Raw genomic sequence first — 19,515 nt, 5'->3', positions numbered from 1 at the left:
GAATCCTTGCATAACTCTCTTTTGTGCCTAACAATGGTTTGCGTGTGTTGTGAGAAGTGTCTGAATGAAGCTTGATTTTTTTTTTCCACTTAATGTACTGAAGTAGCATATTAGACTAGTAGGCTATGAGTTGGAAGAGGTTAACCTGCTTATACTGCAGTTGACGACACTGTTGCTTTATCACTTACTATATCATCCATCCAGAGAGAGAGAGCGCACGAGAGCCTTTAAGATGCATAACGTACTGCGTCTTTCAGGGGCTCAGAGTGAGTGTAGCCCATCAAGGGATAGTGTTACTTTGCCATCTCAGGTTGAGTAGAGATGGGTTTTTCTGTGCTCATTAGAGTGATGTGGCCATTATTTTTTAATCAGGCCTGCCATGTATTTTATTTTGGTGTTCTGGTTTAATTAGAATGATTGTGAGATTTTGTTGTGTGGGGAATTATGGATTTAAGAAAGGAATAAGATGAGAATTGGTTTGTTATATCAATTTTCTCTTCTCTTTTCTATTGGTATATAATGTTGTGTGCTAAAATGTAATGTTGAATAATTAATGATTGTCATACAAATGTATGACATCCGAGTAGTCATTAATTTCACTCTGTAGTGAGGCAGGAAGTCATATCAATGGAATCCGGTTGTTGTCAGTAGTCCCTCCCAGCTTCCGTGTTTTGCCCGTCTTGTGTATTTTAGTTCCATGCCGTAGTTTCCTTTTCTCCCCCTCGTTTGATTTTCCTCACCTGTTCCTCACTTCTACCTTGTTAAGTTCATGTATTTAAACCATGTCTGATGGCCGGTGGTGTTGCTGTTCATTGTGTTTATGCGTATGTGTTTGTTTGATGGAAGTATGAAAACCCATCTGTGCTTCAAAGCCTGCATTTGTTAGCCTGTTTTGTTATCCTAGCTTGTGTTAGAGCCTGTGTTATAGCCTGCTTCCCTTGTTTGCCTTCGAGTGTTTGTTTGGTTTATCATGTATCTCCGTATTGGCTCTATGACCATGGACTACCCTAACGACTCTGAATCTGTATTTGCCCTTAATAAATCTCGCTGTTCTCCACACGTGTCCGCCTCCTTACTGCTCACCAGTACAGTTGTGTAGTGCTATAAAGGACCCCTAGATGGCTCACTTAATATTTTAATACAGTTTTCATATGATGAGGAACCTGTTTGGTTCATCCTTCTAATGGAAGAGCACTGCAGTGATTCAGCTGTTATTTATTCTTACTGTTGTCTTGTATCTTTCTCTTCTGCGTTGCTTTAAATGCCCTGCAAATACACATTTACTGCTATTCTACTGCTGTGATCTGTGTGTTCTGTGTTTAATATACAAAATAATCTGCTTATTTAGGACTCTTGTAATGTAGAGCATTATGTATTAATGTTATATGGAGGTATCTAATGTGATTTGAATAAGCAGTTTGCTTCTCTGAAAAGTTACACACCAAATGTAAAAAACTAATTATTAGTTGTACTGTTGCATGAATTTAAAGTGAGTATTCATAGTATATTTTTGTTAATAATGCAAAGTGGTGGTGGTGTTATTATATAATGTACCTTTCTGATGTACCAAATACAGGCAAACAAATTATTTTTCCACAATACTTGAAATAAACACACACTCATTCCCAACATTCAGCCATTAAGAAGATTCTTTGTCATGTGCACAACATGCCATGGACGTCCACACACTTATATGCTTATTGTGAGTCTGATTATCTGTCTAAATTACAATCATCTGTAAGTTAGATCTACAACCAAAGCGGTATGTGAAGTTCCGAAGTGTTTCATCGTAACCCCATAGTGGAGATTTACTCTCAGCGCAGCCGCAAAACAAGTCCGTGTAGGAGGGACTGTGACTCCATTGGCTGCAGAAAAATGACGGACAGGTAACTTTGGCTGCTGATTGGCTTAATAAAAATGACTGACATCAGAAATCGGTTGTGTAATTGGCTTCAGTTGAAAATGATTGACATGTGCTCCGCCCTCTACTTACCCGCTGGAGTTCCTGTAGTCTTTCCCTTCTCTAGAAAACGAAAGTATTTTCTGAAATGTTGCCATTAGTTGGGCGGATTGGAGATGCGCGCGTTTAAAACTATTTCACGGTAAGTTCATTCTGTTTGATAAAATGCGATGTCGGTGCAGTTTAAACAACGTGTTTTGTAAGTACGAAGTTCTGTGTTTAAATCGTAGGTTTACCCAAAAGTGGATTAATGTAAAGATTAAAGTCCTGGGGAAGTTAACGCTACGCATCTGAAATGGCCGACACCAGGCACGATTGCACAGTTATATTAAAAATAACTTAACGGGGTCAGATATACGTGGTCAGTTATTGTAAATCTGGATTTTAAATCGTAGTTAGTCAGTGATCTTTCCAAATGGTCCCAGTTAAAACTCCTCTGGTCTAAACGTAACGTTGCTGCAGTGATGTGTGTTTTTTAAATGTAGTTTACTGTAAAGTTTCAGCCATTTTGTAGTGTTGTCCATATTCTCAGTGGACAGTTGAGATTCCCTGTATAGTTCATTAGCTGTAGTGTTACCTGTAGTTAGGATGGGACGGTCGACACGGACGTTTCTACGCTTGTTTCGAGTTTCTGAAGCGCAGCGTTTTGAAACGCTGATCCGAAGCGTGGCTCAAAACGGCCATGTCACGTGACCACAGGTGAACTAAGCTTGTGTTTCTACAGGTGTTATACAGTACCTGCTGCTCCTGGCTTTGACTGACAGTGTCTGAAACACACCTGATCACACATCTGTCTCAGTCACACACTCTATGAATGCTTATAAGTCAAGAAAACACACACCAACTTTTGAGGGGTTTTGTGTGAACAGAGAATTTGAAAGATGGAGAGATTCAGTGTTGTCTCTATAGAAGGTTATTGATAGGACATATTGACTGGTAGGCTGGTGAGAGACATCCAGTGAGCAGTAGTTATAGATACAGTGACATTAATATATAGAAAGTGTGTAGAGAGAGATCCTCTGGTTTACTGACAGGAGTGATGTGCTGTATATCCACACATTTATATAATGTTAAAAACACCTGTGTATGCCAGCAACAAGTGTTCACTGTGAATGAATCTTTTCCAAGACTGAGGAGGTAATTTGGGAAGAAAACGAGCCGACTCGGACCCAAAACGGCAGAACAAATAATATTTTAAAATATAAATATTATGTATAATACATGAGACATTGTTCTTTTATTTTACTTTATTGATCTTCATGATCCATAATCATAATGATCTACATTCACAACACTTCATTCTCTGTAGATGAAACCTGTTCCACACAGAAAGGTCATCAAAGTTTATTAAAGAGGTCTTTATATTCAGTCTGAAATCTTTTGTTTCTGTAGTGGCATTTTAACTACCAATAACAATCTCCTAGCCCTTAATTGGCTCTTAGGTTATTAGGTCCCTAATTGATTATGCTGAAGGGCTAAGCAATTACAAACTTAAAAACTAAGAACCAAATTATCTGTGTGTCCATGAACCGTCAACTTAAACTCTTTTGTGTGTGTGAATAAGAAGGAAGCTGTTCAGCACAATGGCTGTTGTCTCAGTCATCATATTGTCTGTGGTCGCTCCTGTCAGTAATTGAGCCAGGTAAGAGGAAGAAGCTGGGATCAAACCTGCTAATATGATTAATTTGAGTTAAAAAACTTGTGTTAATGTTTCCAGATTAATTACAAGTGTTAACGCGTAAAGGTTGACAGCCCTAATAAATATATTTGAAAGCCTTAAAGTTCTGACTATGTGAAAATGGTACAGTAAAAGGCCTCCATCTTCCCCTGTGGCACTTTGAGAAGCATTTGAATGTCTGATTGAGCTTCTCATGGAGATTTATGCTTTAAAATGTTTGAAATATTGTTACATAGAACTGACAAGTGATGGTGCACAGGTTTATGGGTGTTTTTAAAGTTAATTCAAATACATTCTGTATATCTTACTGTTTGTGTATTCAGTGGAATATGTAACTGTGATGGCCCAAGTGCTGCAGGGCAAGGTGAAGGACACACAGATCTCTCAACACAGACAGACATTTATTAACACAAGACACAATAAACGTTAACGGCACTCACATGTAACGGTCCACTGAACACTGCACATTAACACTAACATGAACATGTATACGTATATGAACCGGGTATATGTATATATCTAACAGTGCACACTAACATGTATACGTATATGAACTGGGTATATGTATATCTCTAACAGTGCACACTAACACTGACGTGAACATGTATATGTATATAAATCAGGTATATGTATATATCTAACAGTGCACACTAACACGAATAATGATGTACAATGAAGTTCACACCAACAGGGTTTAAATACATAGATAACTGGCACAATGAACCGGGTGCAGGTGTGTGCTAACAAGGGGGGCGTGGTTACAAACACCATGAACAGTCAGTAGTGAACTCCCCCTGCACGTAAATCCATGACAGGAACTGAATCCATTACAGTGTGTTCAGTATTCTGCCATCACCACTGTTTCAGTTGTGGTGAAGGAAACACATGCAGCACACACTCCTGACATACAGGTGTAGTATAACACACCCACACACTGATACTGTGTGTGTGTGTGTGTGTGTGTGTGTGTGTGTGTGGGATAGCACCCACGCACTGCTCGTGTGTGTGTGTGTGTATCTGTAGTATAGCACCCACACATTGCTCTTATGTATATATATATGTATGTGTGTGTGTGTGTGTGTGTATGTGTGTGTGTGTGTGTGTGTGTGGTATAGCTCCCACACATTGCTTGTGTGTGTGGGGGGGGAGTGGGTGTGTTTGTGGTATAACCATTTTTATTGTCTTCCTGCCCTGTTAATATCAGTGTTTACTTATCTTTTGTATTTGGCATCATGTAACAGATGGATTGTGTGTTTTACATTTTTTAATCATATATTGATGTGAGTTTTGTCAGGCCTTGATTCAGTGTGATTTACTGTGTGTGTATGAACTGTTGACAGGGAGCAGAGAGCAACATTTCCAGTGTCCAGCTGTGTGTGTGTGTGAAGAGGAACAATTCTGTGATGAAACATCATAACTCCAGCAGTGGAGAAGGAACCTCTGATCCAAAGTGAGGAGCTTTCCATCAGCACTTAATCTGAGGAAACAGGAAGAGGGAATATTCAGGATAAATGAGATGTAGTGAAGGATGTAATTACTCAACACTTTCCTCATCTTCATCAGGGTAAAGAGAGCAGAGTCTCCAGCACCCAGCTGTGTGTCTCTGAAGAGTGACTGGTCCATGGGTAAACCTCTGAACTTCAGTAATGGACCTGTGCCGTCTGACCCAAAGTGAGTGACACATCACACACTCAGATTCTTTCATTATTGTAGGTGTGCAAGGGTGGAGGGTATTGTTCTGTCAGTAATGTAAGGTCTACTCCATCTTCACTGTTTTAAGATCATTTGTAAGGTGTGTTACTGATGATCACTGAGTGATGATGACAGTCAACAATTCCAGTTATACAGCTCCTTCTGTTAATCACAACATGTATGACATAGTGGGAAAATAAATAGAACCCCAACACTGCTTTTGTGTGTGTGTAGTATAGCACCCACACACTGCTCTTGTGTGTGTGTAGCACCCACACACTGCTAATGTTTGTGTGTATCTGTAGTATAGCACCCACACACTGCTCCTGTGTGTGTGTATCTGTAGTATAGCACCCACACACTGCTCCTGTGTGTGTGTGTAATTTAGCACCCACACACTGCTCTTGTGTGTGTAGTATAGCACCCACACACTGTGTGTGTGTGCGCATGTTTCTTTGTATGGGTGTGTAGTATAGCCCCACACACTGCTTCTGTGTGTGTGTATCTGTAATATAGCACCCACACACTGCTCCTGTGTGTAGCATAGCACCCACACTACTTGTGTGTGTGTGTGTGTGTAATATAGCACCCATACATTGTTTGTGTGTATCTGTAGTATAGCACCCACACACTGCTGCTGTGTGTGTGTAGTATAGCACCCACACACTACTCGTGTGTGTGTGTGTGGGTCGTATAGCACCCACACACTGCTCGTGTGTGTGGTATAGCACCCACTGCTCGTGTGTGTAGTATAGCACCCACACACTGCTCTTGTTAAGCTCTCTAGGAATAAGTTCTCATTAAGTAACTGTACAACAGCAAACATCATCTCACTAAGAGAGACACTATCACTGACTAAGGCAACTGAAGGGATAACATTGCTTTAGTCTTGTAAACACCTACTGTTAATAGCTCTATATCACCACTAAATGTCATCTTATACCTACCCAGAGTTACATGTCTAATACTGTTAATACCTCTATATCACCACTAAATATCATCTCAAAGTTCAGAGTTCAAAGAGGTTTTATTGTCACTTCAGCTATATACAAGTACACAACAAAATGAGACAAATGTTCCTCCAGGACCATGGTGCAACATAAAAACAACAGTGCAACAGACAACATGCTACACAAGTGCAAACAGTCCAATATAGTACAAAAATGTAATTAAATAAACAGTAATAAATACAGAACAGGACAAATACAAAATGAGTGGACCGTGCAATTATTTAGTGCAGTACTGGGAATATGTAAAGTGAGTTGTGCATAGGAGTGAGTGACATGCTACACTGAACATAGCAGTCACCGGTAGCAGCCAGAACAGTTCAGAGTACAGTGCTGGTTTGGTACAGTACTCTAGCAGCAAGTAGGATAATGTGCAAGACTGCAACAGGAGTGCATAGTTTATTTGTGTGAGGTTTGACTTCAGCACTAGTCCGATGCAAAACAATGCTTGTGTGCGTGTGTGTGTGTGTGTGTGTGTGTGTGTATAAAAGTGCCGATTTTGGAATCTGAATTGGAGTTAGCCAGAGTTCAGGAGTCTAATGGCTTCTGGGAAGAAGCTGTTGCACAGCTGGAGGTGCGGGACTGGATGCTGCGGTACCTTCTTCCAGATGGCAAAAGGGTGAACAGTTCATGTGAGGGGTGTGTGGGGTCTTTCACAATGTTGGTGGCTTTCCGGATGCAGCGTGTTATGTAGATGTTCATGATGGAGGGAAGAGAGACCCCAATGATCTTCTCAGCTGTTCTCACTATTCTTTGGAGGGTCTTGCAGTTAAAGACGGTGCAGTTCCCAAACCAGGTAATGATGCAGCTGCTCGGGATGCTTTCTACAGTACCTCTGTAGAAGGTAGTGAGGATGGGTGATGGGAGATGGGCTTCCCTCAGCTTCCGAAGGAAGTAAAGATGTTGCTGGGCTCTCTTGGTGATGGAACTGGTGTTCAGGGTCCAGGTGAGGTTCTCCGCTATGTGAACACCAAGGAACTTGACGATCTCCACTGAGGAGCCGTTGATGGCAAGCGGGGAGTGATCTCGCCTTGCTCTCCTGAAGTCAACAACCATTTCTTTTGTCTTGTCAATATTCAGATACAGGTTGTTGACCTTACACCAGCTCACCAGTTCTCGCACCTCCTCTCTGTATGCTGACTTGTTGTCTTTGTTGATGAGACCCACCACGGTCGTGTCATCGGCGAACTTGATGATGTGATTCGAACTGTGCATCGCTGCACAGTCATGAGTGAGCAGTGTGAACAACAGAGGGCTGAGTACACTGCCCTGGGGAGCACCAGTACTCAGTGTGGTGGTGTTGGAAGTGCTGCTCGCAATCCAGACAAACTGAGGTCTACCAGTCAAGAAATCCAGGATCCAGTTGCAGAGGGAGGTGTTCAAGCCCAGTAAGCTCAACTTTCCAATCAGATGCTGAGGAACAATGGTGTTGAATGCTGAACTGAAGTCTATGAACAGCATTCTTATGTAGGTGCCCTGTTTATCCAGATGTGGATAAAGAGTGCCAGATGAAGTGTGGTAGAGATGGCATCATCTGTAGAGCAGTTGAAGCGGTACGCGAACTGCAGGGGGTCCAGATAAGGGGGAAGCTGGGTCTTGATGTGTCTCATGATGAGTCTCTCGAAGCACTTCATGATGGATGAGAGTGCGATGGGACGGTAGTCGTTGAGACATGACACCGTGGGCTTCTTAGGCACGGGGACGATGGTGGTGGTCTTGAAGCATGTTGGGACCACGGTGCAGCTCAGAGATATTGAAGATGTCTGTCAGGACATCTGCAAGCTGATCAACACATTCTCTGAGCACACGACCTAGGATGTTGTTTGGTCCAGCAGCTTTCCGTGGGTTAACTCGATGCAGAGTATGCCTCACATCAGCTGCCGTCAGGCACAGCACCTGGTCATTTTGCGGAGGGATGGACTTTACTGCTGCAACGTTGTTCTGTGCTTCAAACCGTGCATAGAAGTCATTCAGTGCATCTGGGAGGATGGCATCACTGTCACAGGAAGGTGGTGTTTTCCTGTAGTTAGTAATGGCCTGAATGCCCTCCCACATGCACCGTGTGTCACAAGTGTCTTTGAAGTGTCCATGGATCCTATGTGCGTGTGCACGCTTTGCTTCCCTGATCGCACGTGACAGTTTGGCTCGTTTTCCTGAGAGCCTCTCTGTCACCTGTTCTGAAGGCTGAGTCACGGGTCCTCACTAGCATGTGCACCTCAGCAGTCATCCATGGCTTCTGGTTGGGGTGTGTGGTGATGGTCTTGGAGACAGTAACATCATCAATGCACTTGCTGATGTAGCCAGTCACTGATGCTGTATACTCTTCCAGATTAACAGTGCCACCGTCACTAGCAGCCTCCTTGAACGTGATCCAAGTCGTCTGCTCAAAACAGTCCTGAAGAGCAGAGAAGACTCCTGCTGGCCAGGTTCTCACCTGCTTCAGAAGCGGTTTCGAGCGTCTGACGATCGATCTATATGCAGGAATCAACATTACAGACGTGATCAGAGTATCCGAGGTGGGGCGGGCCTCTGCCCGGTACGCACCGGAGATGTTTGTGTAAACGAGATCCAGCGCGTTCGCTCCTCTCGTTGCAAAGTTCACATGTTGATGGAATTTAGGCAGTACTGACTTGAGATTTGCGTGGTTGAAGTCTCCGGCGACAATAAACAGCCCGTCTGGATGAAGGTTCTGCAGTTCACTAATCGCTCCACACAGCTCCTGCAGAAACTCTCGTGTGTTCGCGCTGGGTGGAATGTACAGCGCGATTATAAACACGGAGATGAATTCCCGCGTTAAATAAAAAGGTCTGCATCTGACAATAGCAAACTCCACCAGCGGTGAGCAGTACTTAACGACAAGCACAGAGTTTTTACACCAGGACTCACTGATATAAATGCATACTCCTCTGCTGCGTGTTTTGCCGGAGAGCGCGTTGTCTCCATCGGCACGGATTGAGACTAATCCATCCAGATGAATGGCGGCGTCTGGAATACTGTCGCTGAGCCACGTTTCAGTAAAGATGAAAACACAGCAGTCTCTGAACTCTCGTTTTGTAGTCTGCTGGAGTTTGATGCAGTCCAGTTTATTATCCAAGGAGCAGACATTTGAAAGGAATAGATATGGTAGAGCTGGTCTGCTAGGATTAGCTTTTAGCCTAGCACAGACCCCAGCTGGCTTCCCCCGCTTCTGCTTCCTTGCACACCGCTTGCGGTGTCTCCCCTTCGGCATCCGGACTCAGGCGACGCCGTGGTCTGCAGGCCTGGTACGCATAGCAACCCGAGCTCACAGAGCGTCTGAAGCACGCCGTCGTCCAGGTAGGTTTGTGCATTATGTCTTAAGTGTAGCAGGATAAGGAGGTTGGTTGTTTCCATGTATGTGTGGTTTAAGTTGCTGTAAAAAAAAAGTAGTACAGACGCCAGATAGTAGCACAATAACAACATTATCGGACCCGGAGTGGCGCTGCGTGCTACCGCGCCGCCTTGTGGCTTGATAGCTGTCAGGGAACGCGCTCCTCCCGCAGGTCACGTGGTTTGGTCACGTGTGCAGTGGGAGGGTCTTGTTTGTTTATCGTGTTTGTAACCGCGCCTGCGCACACCTGCACCTGCTTTAGTCTCGTTATGTCTGTGTATTTAAACCCAGACTGGTGTGTGTGGGATTATCAGTCATTGTTCATGGTCATGTTGTTGAAGTACTTATTCACCGCGTTAATGTTAAACGTGTTCATGTCTGTTTTCACTATGTTTGTGTTCGAGTATTATATGTGAGTGCCGTTGTCTTCGTCTTTATCAATAAATGTCTGTCTACGTCGACGGAGTCTGTGCGTCCTGCGACATTCGGATCGTTACAATAGCATAACGCAGACTGGCTTCTCTAGGCTGCCTGTCCCTGGACTACTTTCCTAAGAGAGGATAAAAATGGATGCATTTTCTGATCAAATTCTAATACTAAATCATACTGTAACGTTGCTGCTGGCCCGAGTGCTGATGGGCGTGGGACAGGACGCACAGACTCCCTCGACAGAGTGAAACATTTATTAACATAAAACATGAACAACAACGGTGGTACTCACACATAACATTAGAGACAGACATAACAGTACATTTAACTAGACACAGGTTACACAACATTGAACAATGGATATACACACGTTTAAACAGACTTCAGCAAACAATGACCAACACAATACAAACACTAGCAGAGGTTTAAATAGACACATGACGGTAACCCGTGCAGGTGCGTGCAGTCAAGAACTGCTGCAATTGACGGTGAACCCCCCTGCACGCAGCAGGCCGTACCACGTGACTCGTGGGGGGGAACGTCCCGTGACACATACACATTACTTGATCAGTCCATAAATATAAAATTATATATTCTAATTTTTCCTGGAAGAGCTTGAAGCAGTGTGAAAAGTCTAACACTGTATACAACCAACCAGGGTGCCTGGATGTGTTTTAATGTTCCTTGTATGTGTGTAAAATGAGTTAAACTCACATGCAGGGAACATAACATGCATCGTTATCCTGAACTACTCTCAGAAACCAGCAGTGCATCTGTTAAGCTATCAAGAGGTTTGGTATTTCACCAGGTTGATTGTTCCTGCAAACCTGCCAAATAGTATTAATCTCATACGCAGATGTAGTGCTACTAGACTCTGACTGACCCCAGGTGAGACTGTGCTGTAGCTGTAGTGCTAATAGATTCTGACTGACCCCAGGTGAGACAGTGTAGAAGATGTAGTGCTACTAGACTCTGACTGACCCCAGGTGAGACTGTGCTGTAGCTGTAGTGCTAATAGATTCTGACTGACCCCAGGTGAGACAGTGTAGAAGATGTAGTGCTAACAGACTCTGAGTGACCCCAGGTGAGACAGTGCAGTAGATGTAGTGCTGCTAGACTCTGAGTGACCCCAGGTGAGACAGTGCAGTAGATGTAGCGCTACTAGACTGACTGACCCCAGGTGAGAGTGCTGTAGATGTAGTGCTGCTAGACTCTGACTGACCCCAGGTGAGACAGTGCTGTAGATGTAGTGCTACTAGAGTCTGACTATCCCCAGGTGGGGCAGTGCTGTAGATGTAGTGTAGTTCTGTCTATAATCATTTTTGATTTTTGGTGAATGCTGTTTAGCAATAGTTTTGGGGTTTCTAGTGACATGCTTACTTTTAGTTTTGCCCTTAAATATGTCCCTCTAAACAGTTTTTGAGGTAATTAGTAAACTGACCTCATATCTGTATGTGTATATAGTCTCCTCATTGACCTCATGTAGGTATGTGTGTAGTCTCAACTCTGGTGTGTGTGTGTCTGTAGAGTCTGATTACATGTCTGTATATATAGTGTTTCATTACTGATTGTGTGTATAGTATCATTAATTTGCATGTCTGCATATGTATAGTATTGTTACTCTCCTGTCTATCTATCTGTCTGTCTGTCTGTCTGTCTGTCTGTCTGTCTGTACATTTCAGACTCTTGCTAATGTTTTCTATAGTCTTTAACATTGTTCCATCATTTCTGACTGTTTCTTCTTGTTCTGCTTGTTCTAACAGTGTTTGTTTTTGCCATATGACCCCGTGTGTATTATGACCCGTTTTTCCTGTTATTAGGAATCGTCCTTATAATGTCATTACATCCTACTAACCTTTAGCCCCGCCCACCTCTAGCCCTGCCCACCTCTGACTCCTGAGTGTTACTGTACAGTGTAAATCTCACAGTGTATCTCCCATTCTACTGTGTATGAGTCTGTTCCTCATTAATGCCCAGTTCTCCATCACTATCCAAGTTAATTTATTTCAGCACACAAGTCTGTTAATGTTTTTATTAGTACTTTATTATACAGTAGTTTCATTACTGACATTGACTGTATGTATCTACAGAAGAACTCATCCTGTTCTACATCCACACAAAGACAAGGAAGAGTCCATACAGCAGGACTATCACACACCAGTGGATGACGCCCTGCACAGAGTCTTATCCACACACAAAACCAGCATGAAGAACAAGTATGAGAGTTTATTTGAGGGAACCAAATCACAAGATAATAAAACCCTCCTGAACAGGGTTTACACACAACTCTACATCATAGAGGGAGAGAGTGAAGGAGTGAATGAAGAACATGAGGTTTTACAGATGGAGAAAACACTCAGGAAACAGCTGGTACAAGACACTCCAATCTACTGCTCAGACATCTTTAAACCTGTACAAGGTCCTGAAGGAGACATGAAGGAAGAGAAGATCAGAGCTGTGATGGCTGAAGGTGTCAGACACACAGAACCAAAAGAAGATAAAGGCCCAGAAGTGCCAAAGCTCAGAACTGTTCTGACTAAAGGCATTGCAGGCATTGGGAAAACTGTCTCAGTGCAGAAGTTCATTCTGGACTGGGCCGAGGGAAAAGCCAATCAGGATGTAGATTTCATGTTTGTGCTTCCATTCCGGGAGCTGAACCTGGTTAAAGATGACCAGTACAGTCTGCATAGACTCCTGTGTGACTTCCACCCTGAGATAAAAGACCTGGACCCAAAGATATATGATGTGCGCAAAGTTGTGTTCATCTTTGATGGCCTGGATGAAAGCAGAATTCAACTGAACCTTCCCCAGTGTAATAAAGTATCTGACATAAGCATGACATCATCAGTGGGTGTGTTGACATCAAACCTCATCAAAGGAGAGCTGCTTCCCTCTGCTCTCATCTGGATAACCTCCCGACCAGCAGCAGCCAATCAAATCCCTCCTCAGTACATCAACCGTGTGACAGAAATTCAGGGATTCACGAACCCACAGAAGGAGGAGTACTTCAGGAAGAGAATCAGTGACCAAGACCAAGCTGAGAAAATCATCTCACACATAAAGACAGCAAAGAGTCTCCACATCATGTGTCACATACCAGTCTTCTGTTGGATCTCAGCCACTGTGCTTCAGGAAATACTAAAACAAACTGATACAGAAATCCCTAAAACTCTGACTGAGATGTACATACAGTTCCTGCACACTCAGATCAACATGAAGAATGAGAAGTATGAGGGGAAAAAAGAAAGCGATCAAAAGAAATATCTGGAATCCAACAGGTCCATGATTCTGAAACTGGCTGAACTGGCTTTCACACAGCTGATGAAGGGAAACGTGTTGTTCTATGAAGAAGACCTGAGAGAGTGTGGCATTGATGTCACTGAGGCCTCCATGTACTCTGGGATCTGCACTGAGATCTTTAGGGAGGAATCTGTGCTGTACCAGAGGAAGATCTACTGCTTTGTACATCTGAGCTTTCAGGAGTTCCTGGCTGCTCTCTATGTGTTTCACTGCTTTATCCGCAATAAAAGGAGGGAACTGCAGGGTTTTAAGTTACAGTCCAGTTCCAGGTCTAAGAAAGTTTCTCTCCGTGACCTGCTGAAGAAAGCAGTGTGTAAAGCCTTAGAGAGTCAGAATGGACACCTGGACCTTTTCCTCCGTTTCTTACTGGGCATCTCACTGGAGTCCAATCAGTGTCTCCTACAAGGCCTACTGACACACACACACAGCAGCCCAGAGAGCATCACGGACACAGTCCAGTACATCAAAGACCAAATACAAAAAGGGCACCTCCCCACTGAGAGATCCATCAACCTGTTCCTCTGTCTGTCTGAAATGAAGGACCAGTCTCTTGCCAGAGAGATTCAGGAGTATCTACGATCAGAGAAACCCTCAGGACAGAAGCTCTCTCCTGGACAGTGTTCAGCACTAGCCTGCATGCTTCTGACCTCAGAGGAGGTGCTAGATGAGTTGGACTTGGAGAAATACAACACATCACAGGAGGGTTACAGGAGGCTGATCCCAGCTGCTGCAAACTGCAGGAAGGCTCTGTGAGTGTTTAACTATTATTTATTCAATAATTTATATTAGTAATTGAGTACTGATGGCTAAATGTTTCATTCACCCTCACAAGGAAGATGCCACACAGCTTTAGAGTTGATGCACTGGATCATTTATTTGGTCCCTCCATATTGTCCAGTATTCCCTCAACTCACACACACCACAACACACCACTAGGTGGTGTACAACCAGCAAAAACATTTAATATATTTCAATATGAAAGTACCTCTTAATTTTTGTTTCAAAACAGAATTTACATAAAACATTGACCTTAACATCTTTTTGTCCACTCCTAGACCTAATGAGAGTTAATGGGGTATGTGACTAACTGAATCATAACCCTGACTGTATATTCAGAGTTCACTTTGCTAGGATTACTGACTTCAGTTTATCACACCAAACATTAGCCACTTTACTATTAATATTAAGTGGAGTCTTTAATGAAGCTAATTACACCCACTGTAATCTACCACTACAAAAGTTAAACACAGGAAGTTCTCTCTCTGCTCTTTCTACAATACCTGCCTTACCCCGTGTATGTACGTGGATGACACAGTGTATTGTAGTTAAAGATATAGAGGTCTTAGACATGGAAAGGGAGTTCACAAGGTTTCCAGAGAAACCAGATTTAGGTCAGAGGTCCTTCATCAGCTGTGCAAGCAAATAGCCTGTTTACACCTTAAATTAAGGTGTTTCATTTCCAGATTGTACCGGAATTCGCTTTGGCTGGATTCTGTTTACACTTTTCACTAAAATGTGTCCTCAGAGTGAACATATGTACCTCGATCTTATTTTAACATTTTAAAAGCACACCCTATATCTTAGTTATCTCATAATTTTAGCTGTTACTTAATTTTTAATTCCTTGTAAGGAGTCACATCACTGTTCTAATCTTGTTGTATAGTAATAATTTAATGACTTACCCAAGGTTTGTTGATTCATTAATTAATATTACAGCTCTAATTATTGTGAATCCTGAGTCTCTAACACACCTGCTCCAGACTCTTTCAGACATTGATTAGTTCTGTCTAGTTCTAGTTCTATGTAGCTGTCTTATACTGATTGTATTTATATAACAAAGTGAATAGTAGGTAATAACAGGTATTAGATATTAATGTTGTAAATGTTCATTAATTGCAAGTCTTTTTATTCAGTATGTGCCACTAGTTTGGTTAGACTGACTTGCTTGTTTTCTTTCTCAAGCTGTTCAAACCATTTCTGTGCAGTTTGATGTCTCACTGTGTTAAATGTGCTTTGTTTCCTCTGTATTTGTAGACTAGGTAACTGTAGTCTGGACACAGATTTGTGTAAAACTGTATGTTCCAATTTGGCATCATCAAACTGCCCCCTGAGAGAACTGAGTATCAATATCAGCACCCTGGAAGATGAAGGAGTGAAGCTGCTTTCTGATGGGCTGAAGAGTTCACACTGTAAACTGGAGACGCTCAGGTGAGACCCTGTAGACTGGAGACGCTCAAGTGAGACACTGTAAACTGGAGACGCTCAGGTGAGACACTGTAAACTGGAGACGCTCAGGTGAGACACTGTAAACTGGAGACGCTCAGGTGAGACACTGTAAACTGGAGACGCTCAGGTGAGCACATGTATTTTGTCACGGAACGTTTGCCTCCCACGATTCACGGGGTTTGGCCCGCCATGTGACTTGGGAGGATGTTTGTGGCCACGCCTGCACACACCTGCACCTTGTTTTGTCTGTGTATTTAAACCCTTGTTAGTGTGTGCAGTATCGTTGGTCATTCTTAATGTAGCATATTAATGTTAAATATTAGTGTTGTTATACGTTTTCCCGTTTATCGTGTTCGTTTTTTGTTAACAGTTTCATGTTCCTTGTTTGTAATGTGTGAGTGCCATTGTGTATGTTTCAATTAAATGTTCGTCCTTGTCGAGGAAGTCTGTGCGTCCTCCTCCACGCCTTATATCCTGAAGGGATGTATTCACAGTAAAACAGTTATACCTTTGTGAAGTGACGTATACACAGTAAAACAGTTATATCTTTATGAAGTGACGTGTTCACAGTAAAACAGTTATATCTTTGTTACTAACCCCTACTCCTCTGATTGTTACTAACCCCTAACCCCAACCCCTACGCCTCTGAATAAGTCATTAAAAAAGATTGACTCTAACTAACCCCTAAACCCCTACCTCTCTGTTACTAACCCTTAACCACTAACACCTACCTCTCTGATTGTTACTAACCACTAACCCCTACTCCTTTGATTGTGTTGGTAAAAAAGCTTATTGACTCTAACCAGTATTATGAAAATGTTTTTAAGATCAACACAATGTACAGCAGGAATCCAATAATTGCACAGCAAACTACACTCATTTCATCTTCTTTAAAAACCCACATAACTTTAGTTTTTCAGGCATCATGATCTAAATGCATTTTGGTATTAATGCATTCAAAGATTCCTCACTGAATGTAAAATCTTTGTCATTGCAGACTGCCATTGTGTAATCTTGGAGAGCAGACATGTGAAATTTTGGGTGCAGCTCTTCAACTCACAAACAACCGCCTGAGAGAAATCGACCTGTCTAACAATGATCTGCAGGATTCAGGAGTGAAGTGGCTCTCTGCAGGACTGAAGAGTTCACACTGTAAACTGGAGATTCTCAGGTGAACTTTCTGTGAATTCATTGTTGAAATGCAAAGTTTATGCTGTGATCTTCTGTGATGCATATTTTTAAAAGTCCAAATATAGATGTACCAGTCTTTTATATAAGATTTCAGAAAAAGGGCTTAGTTGAAGAAAATCTAGTTTAGTTAAACAGAACTTATTTAGGGCAGAGGTATTATTCGTTTATTTTATTCATATCTGACATATGCTACAGGTAGAGTTTGTGATAATACCTCAGAAGAATAGATTTTATCTAATTGCCACAAGTCATCAATGTTTACATCATTCTACATTGGAGAAGGAGGGTAGACCAATCTTTCATTGCACTGTACAAATGGGATGAAGTCCACAGTTTAAGTTTGTGCTGTAAGAGCCTCTTTATATTGTTAACAACAAATATATTCCCAGATCAACACAGCGTATATAAACATCTAAAGACAGCTGTACAAATACTAATGGATCTTAAGGGTTTGGGGACAGTGTAGTGAGCTGTACAAATACTAATGATCTTAAGGGTTTGGGGACAGTGTAGTGAGCTGTACAAATACTAATGGTTCTTAAGGGTTTGGGGACAGTGTAGTGAGCTGTACAAATACTAATGGTTCTTAAGGGTTTGGGGACAGTGTAGTGAGCTGTACAAATACTAATGGTTCTTAAGGGTTTGGGGACAGTGTAGTGAGCTGTACAAATACTAATGGTTCTTAAGGGTTTGGGGACAGTGTAGTAAGCTGTACAAATACTAATGGATCTTAAGGGTTTGGGGATAGTGTAGTGAGCTGTACAAATACTAATGGATCTTAAGGGTTTGGAGAAAGTGTAGTGAGCTGTCATTTTACAAAGTGGTATGTAAGATACATGATAAAATTGAAAATTACAGTACTAAACTTTTTTCAACATGTAAGTAACCTCTGAATAGCAGGAACAAGCTTAGGAGGTTCACCATTTACAGAAACCTACTGGGTTATTCCACGTTAACCAGTGACTGAAAACTCAGTTAAAAACAGTGACTTACTCATAAGAAACAAGACTGGAGAATCAGGGCAGTGGGGACCAAAGAGCAAACTGGAAAAAATTATCGCATCAAAAAATATTTTCTTAATTGATTAAGGGTAGAGTTGACTGCAGTTCTCCTTCTTAATTATAAATTAAAATAATATAAATATAATAAATAGTGATGTTGAAAATGAACCATAAAGTACAAAACATTCTTGGACTACAACTGGAGATCATTGGCAGATCTACACACTTCTGTTGCTATGAAAACAAAGACTACCAACAATTATTACAAATTTCAATAACATTGGGAATAATTACATCAAGAAGATAATAGACAGACATATTTTATCACGAAAAAGTTAAAAAAATGTCAAAACTTCCAGATAAAAGGGTTACTGTTTCATGGTTTTCTTTACAGTAAAGTCTGCTACGTGCAAACACATTTTCCTCTTTCTCCCTCCTTTCTGCAGACTGTCTGGTTGTTTGGTCACAGAGGAAGGTTGTTCTTCTCTGGCTTCGGCTCTGAGCTCAAACCCCTCCCACCTGAAAGAACTGGATCTGACCTACAACCACCCAGGAGAGTCAGGAGTGAAGCTGCTCTCTGCTAGACTGGAGGATCCCCACTGCAGACTGGACACACTCAGGTATGTAGAAATCCCCTGTCCTCGATCTAATCTGATACTCAACTGTGTGTTCTCAAATACAACCTGCTCTCATAAACAGTGAAGCAGGAACTTTAGTGTTTTTGTGGATAGTGTGTGAGTGTGTGTGTGTCTGTGTGTGTGTGTGTGTGTGTGTGTGTGTGTGTGTGTGAGAGAAAGAGAGAGACAGAACTATTATCTTTGTGAGAGAGAGAGTGACAGAACTATTATCTGTGTGAGAGAGAGAGAACTATTATCTGTGTGTGTGAGAGAGAGAGAGAACAATTATCTGTGTGAGAGAGAGAGAGACAGAACTATTATCTGTGAGAGAGAGCGAGAGACAGAACTTATCTGTGTGACAAAGCGAGAGAGAGAGAGTGAGACAGAACTTATCTGTGTGAGAGAGAGAGAACTATTATCTCAGAGAGAGGGACAGAACTGTCATCTTTGTGTGATAGAAAGAACAATTATCTGTGAGAGAGAGAGAGAGACAGAACTATTATCTGAGAGAGAGAGACAGAACTATTATCAGAGAGAGAGAGAGAGAGACAGAACTATTATCTGTGAGAGAGAGACAGAACTATTATCTGTGAGAGAGAGACAGAACTATTATCTGTGAGAGAGAGAGACAGAACTATTATCTGTGAGAGAGAGAGAGAGAGAGAGAGAGAGAGACAGAACTATTATCTGTGAGAGAGAGACAGAACTATTATCTGTGAGAGAGAGACAGAACTATTATCTGTGAGAGAGAGAGACAGAACTATTATCTGTGAGAGAGAGACAGAACTATTATCTGTGTGTGAGAGAGAGAGAGAACTATTATCTGTGTGAGAGAGAGAGAGAGAGAGAGACAGAACTATTATCTGTGTGTGTGTGAGAGAGAGAGAACTATTATTTGTGTGATTCAGAGAGAGAGAGAGACAGAACTATTATCTGTGTGATTCAGAGAGAGAGAGAGAGACAGAACTATTATCTGTGTGATTCAGAGAGAGAGAGAGACAGAACTATTATCTGTGTGATTCAGAGAGAGAGAGAGACAGAACTCTTATCTGTGTGAGAGAGAGA

The 19,515-nt window shown here is 42.1% G+C and overlaps 1 protein-coding gene across 6 annotated transcripts in view; it reads left to right on the top strand.

The window, feature by feature from the left end:
* The first annotated feature begins 2,000 nt into the window (after positions 1-2,000).
* LOC113569248 (NACHT, LRR and PYD domains-containing protein 3-like) overlaps positions 2,001-19,515 on the top strand; it is a 164,624-nt gene continuing 147,109 nt past the window's right edge. For 2 of the 6 annotated variants that reach the window (XM_081716932.1, XM_081716114.1), the window contains exons 1-5: positions 2,001-2,102; positions 4,979-5,088; positions 5,202-5,309; positions 12,206-14,164; positions 15,450-15,623. In XM_081716932.1, the coding sequence (XP_081573058.1) occupies positions 5,042-5,088; positions 5,202-5,309; positions 12,206-14,164; positions 15,450-15,623 (2,288 nt within the window). In that variant the 5' untranslated portion in view covers positions 2,001-2,102; positions 4,979-5,041. Of the gene's footprint in view, positions 2,103-4,978; positions 5,089-5,201; positions 5,310-9,634; positions 9,653-11,332; positions 11,343-12,205; positions 14,165-15,449; positions 15,624-16,638; positions 16,813-18,279; positions 18,454-19,515 lie in introns of those variants that run through there. The other 4 variants (XM_081718864.1, XM_081715335.1, XM_081717346.1 and 1 more) reach the window with 4 other exon arrangements.

The sequence above is a fragment of the Electrophorus electricus genome, chromosome 1, assembly GCF_041902795.1.
Source record: "Electrophorus electricus isolate QZ-2024a chromosome 1, ASM4190279v1, whole genome shotgun sequence".
In the NCBI taxonomy this organism is placed as follows: Eukaryota; Metazoa; Chordata; class Actinopteri; order Gymnotiformes; family Gymnotidae; genus Electrophorus; species Electrophorus electricus.
This window is presented reverse-complemented; position numbering and strand designations above follow the sequence as displayed.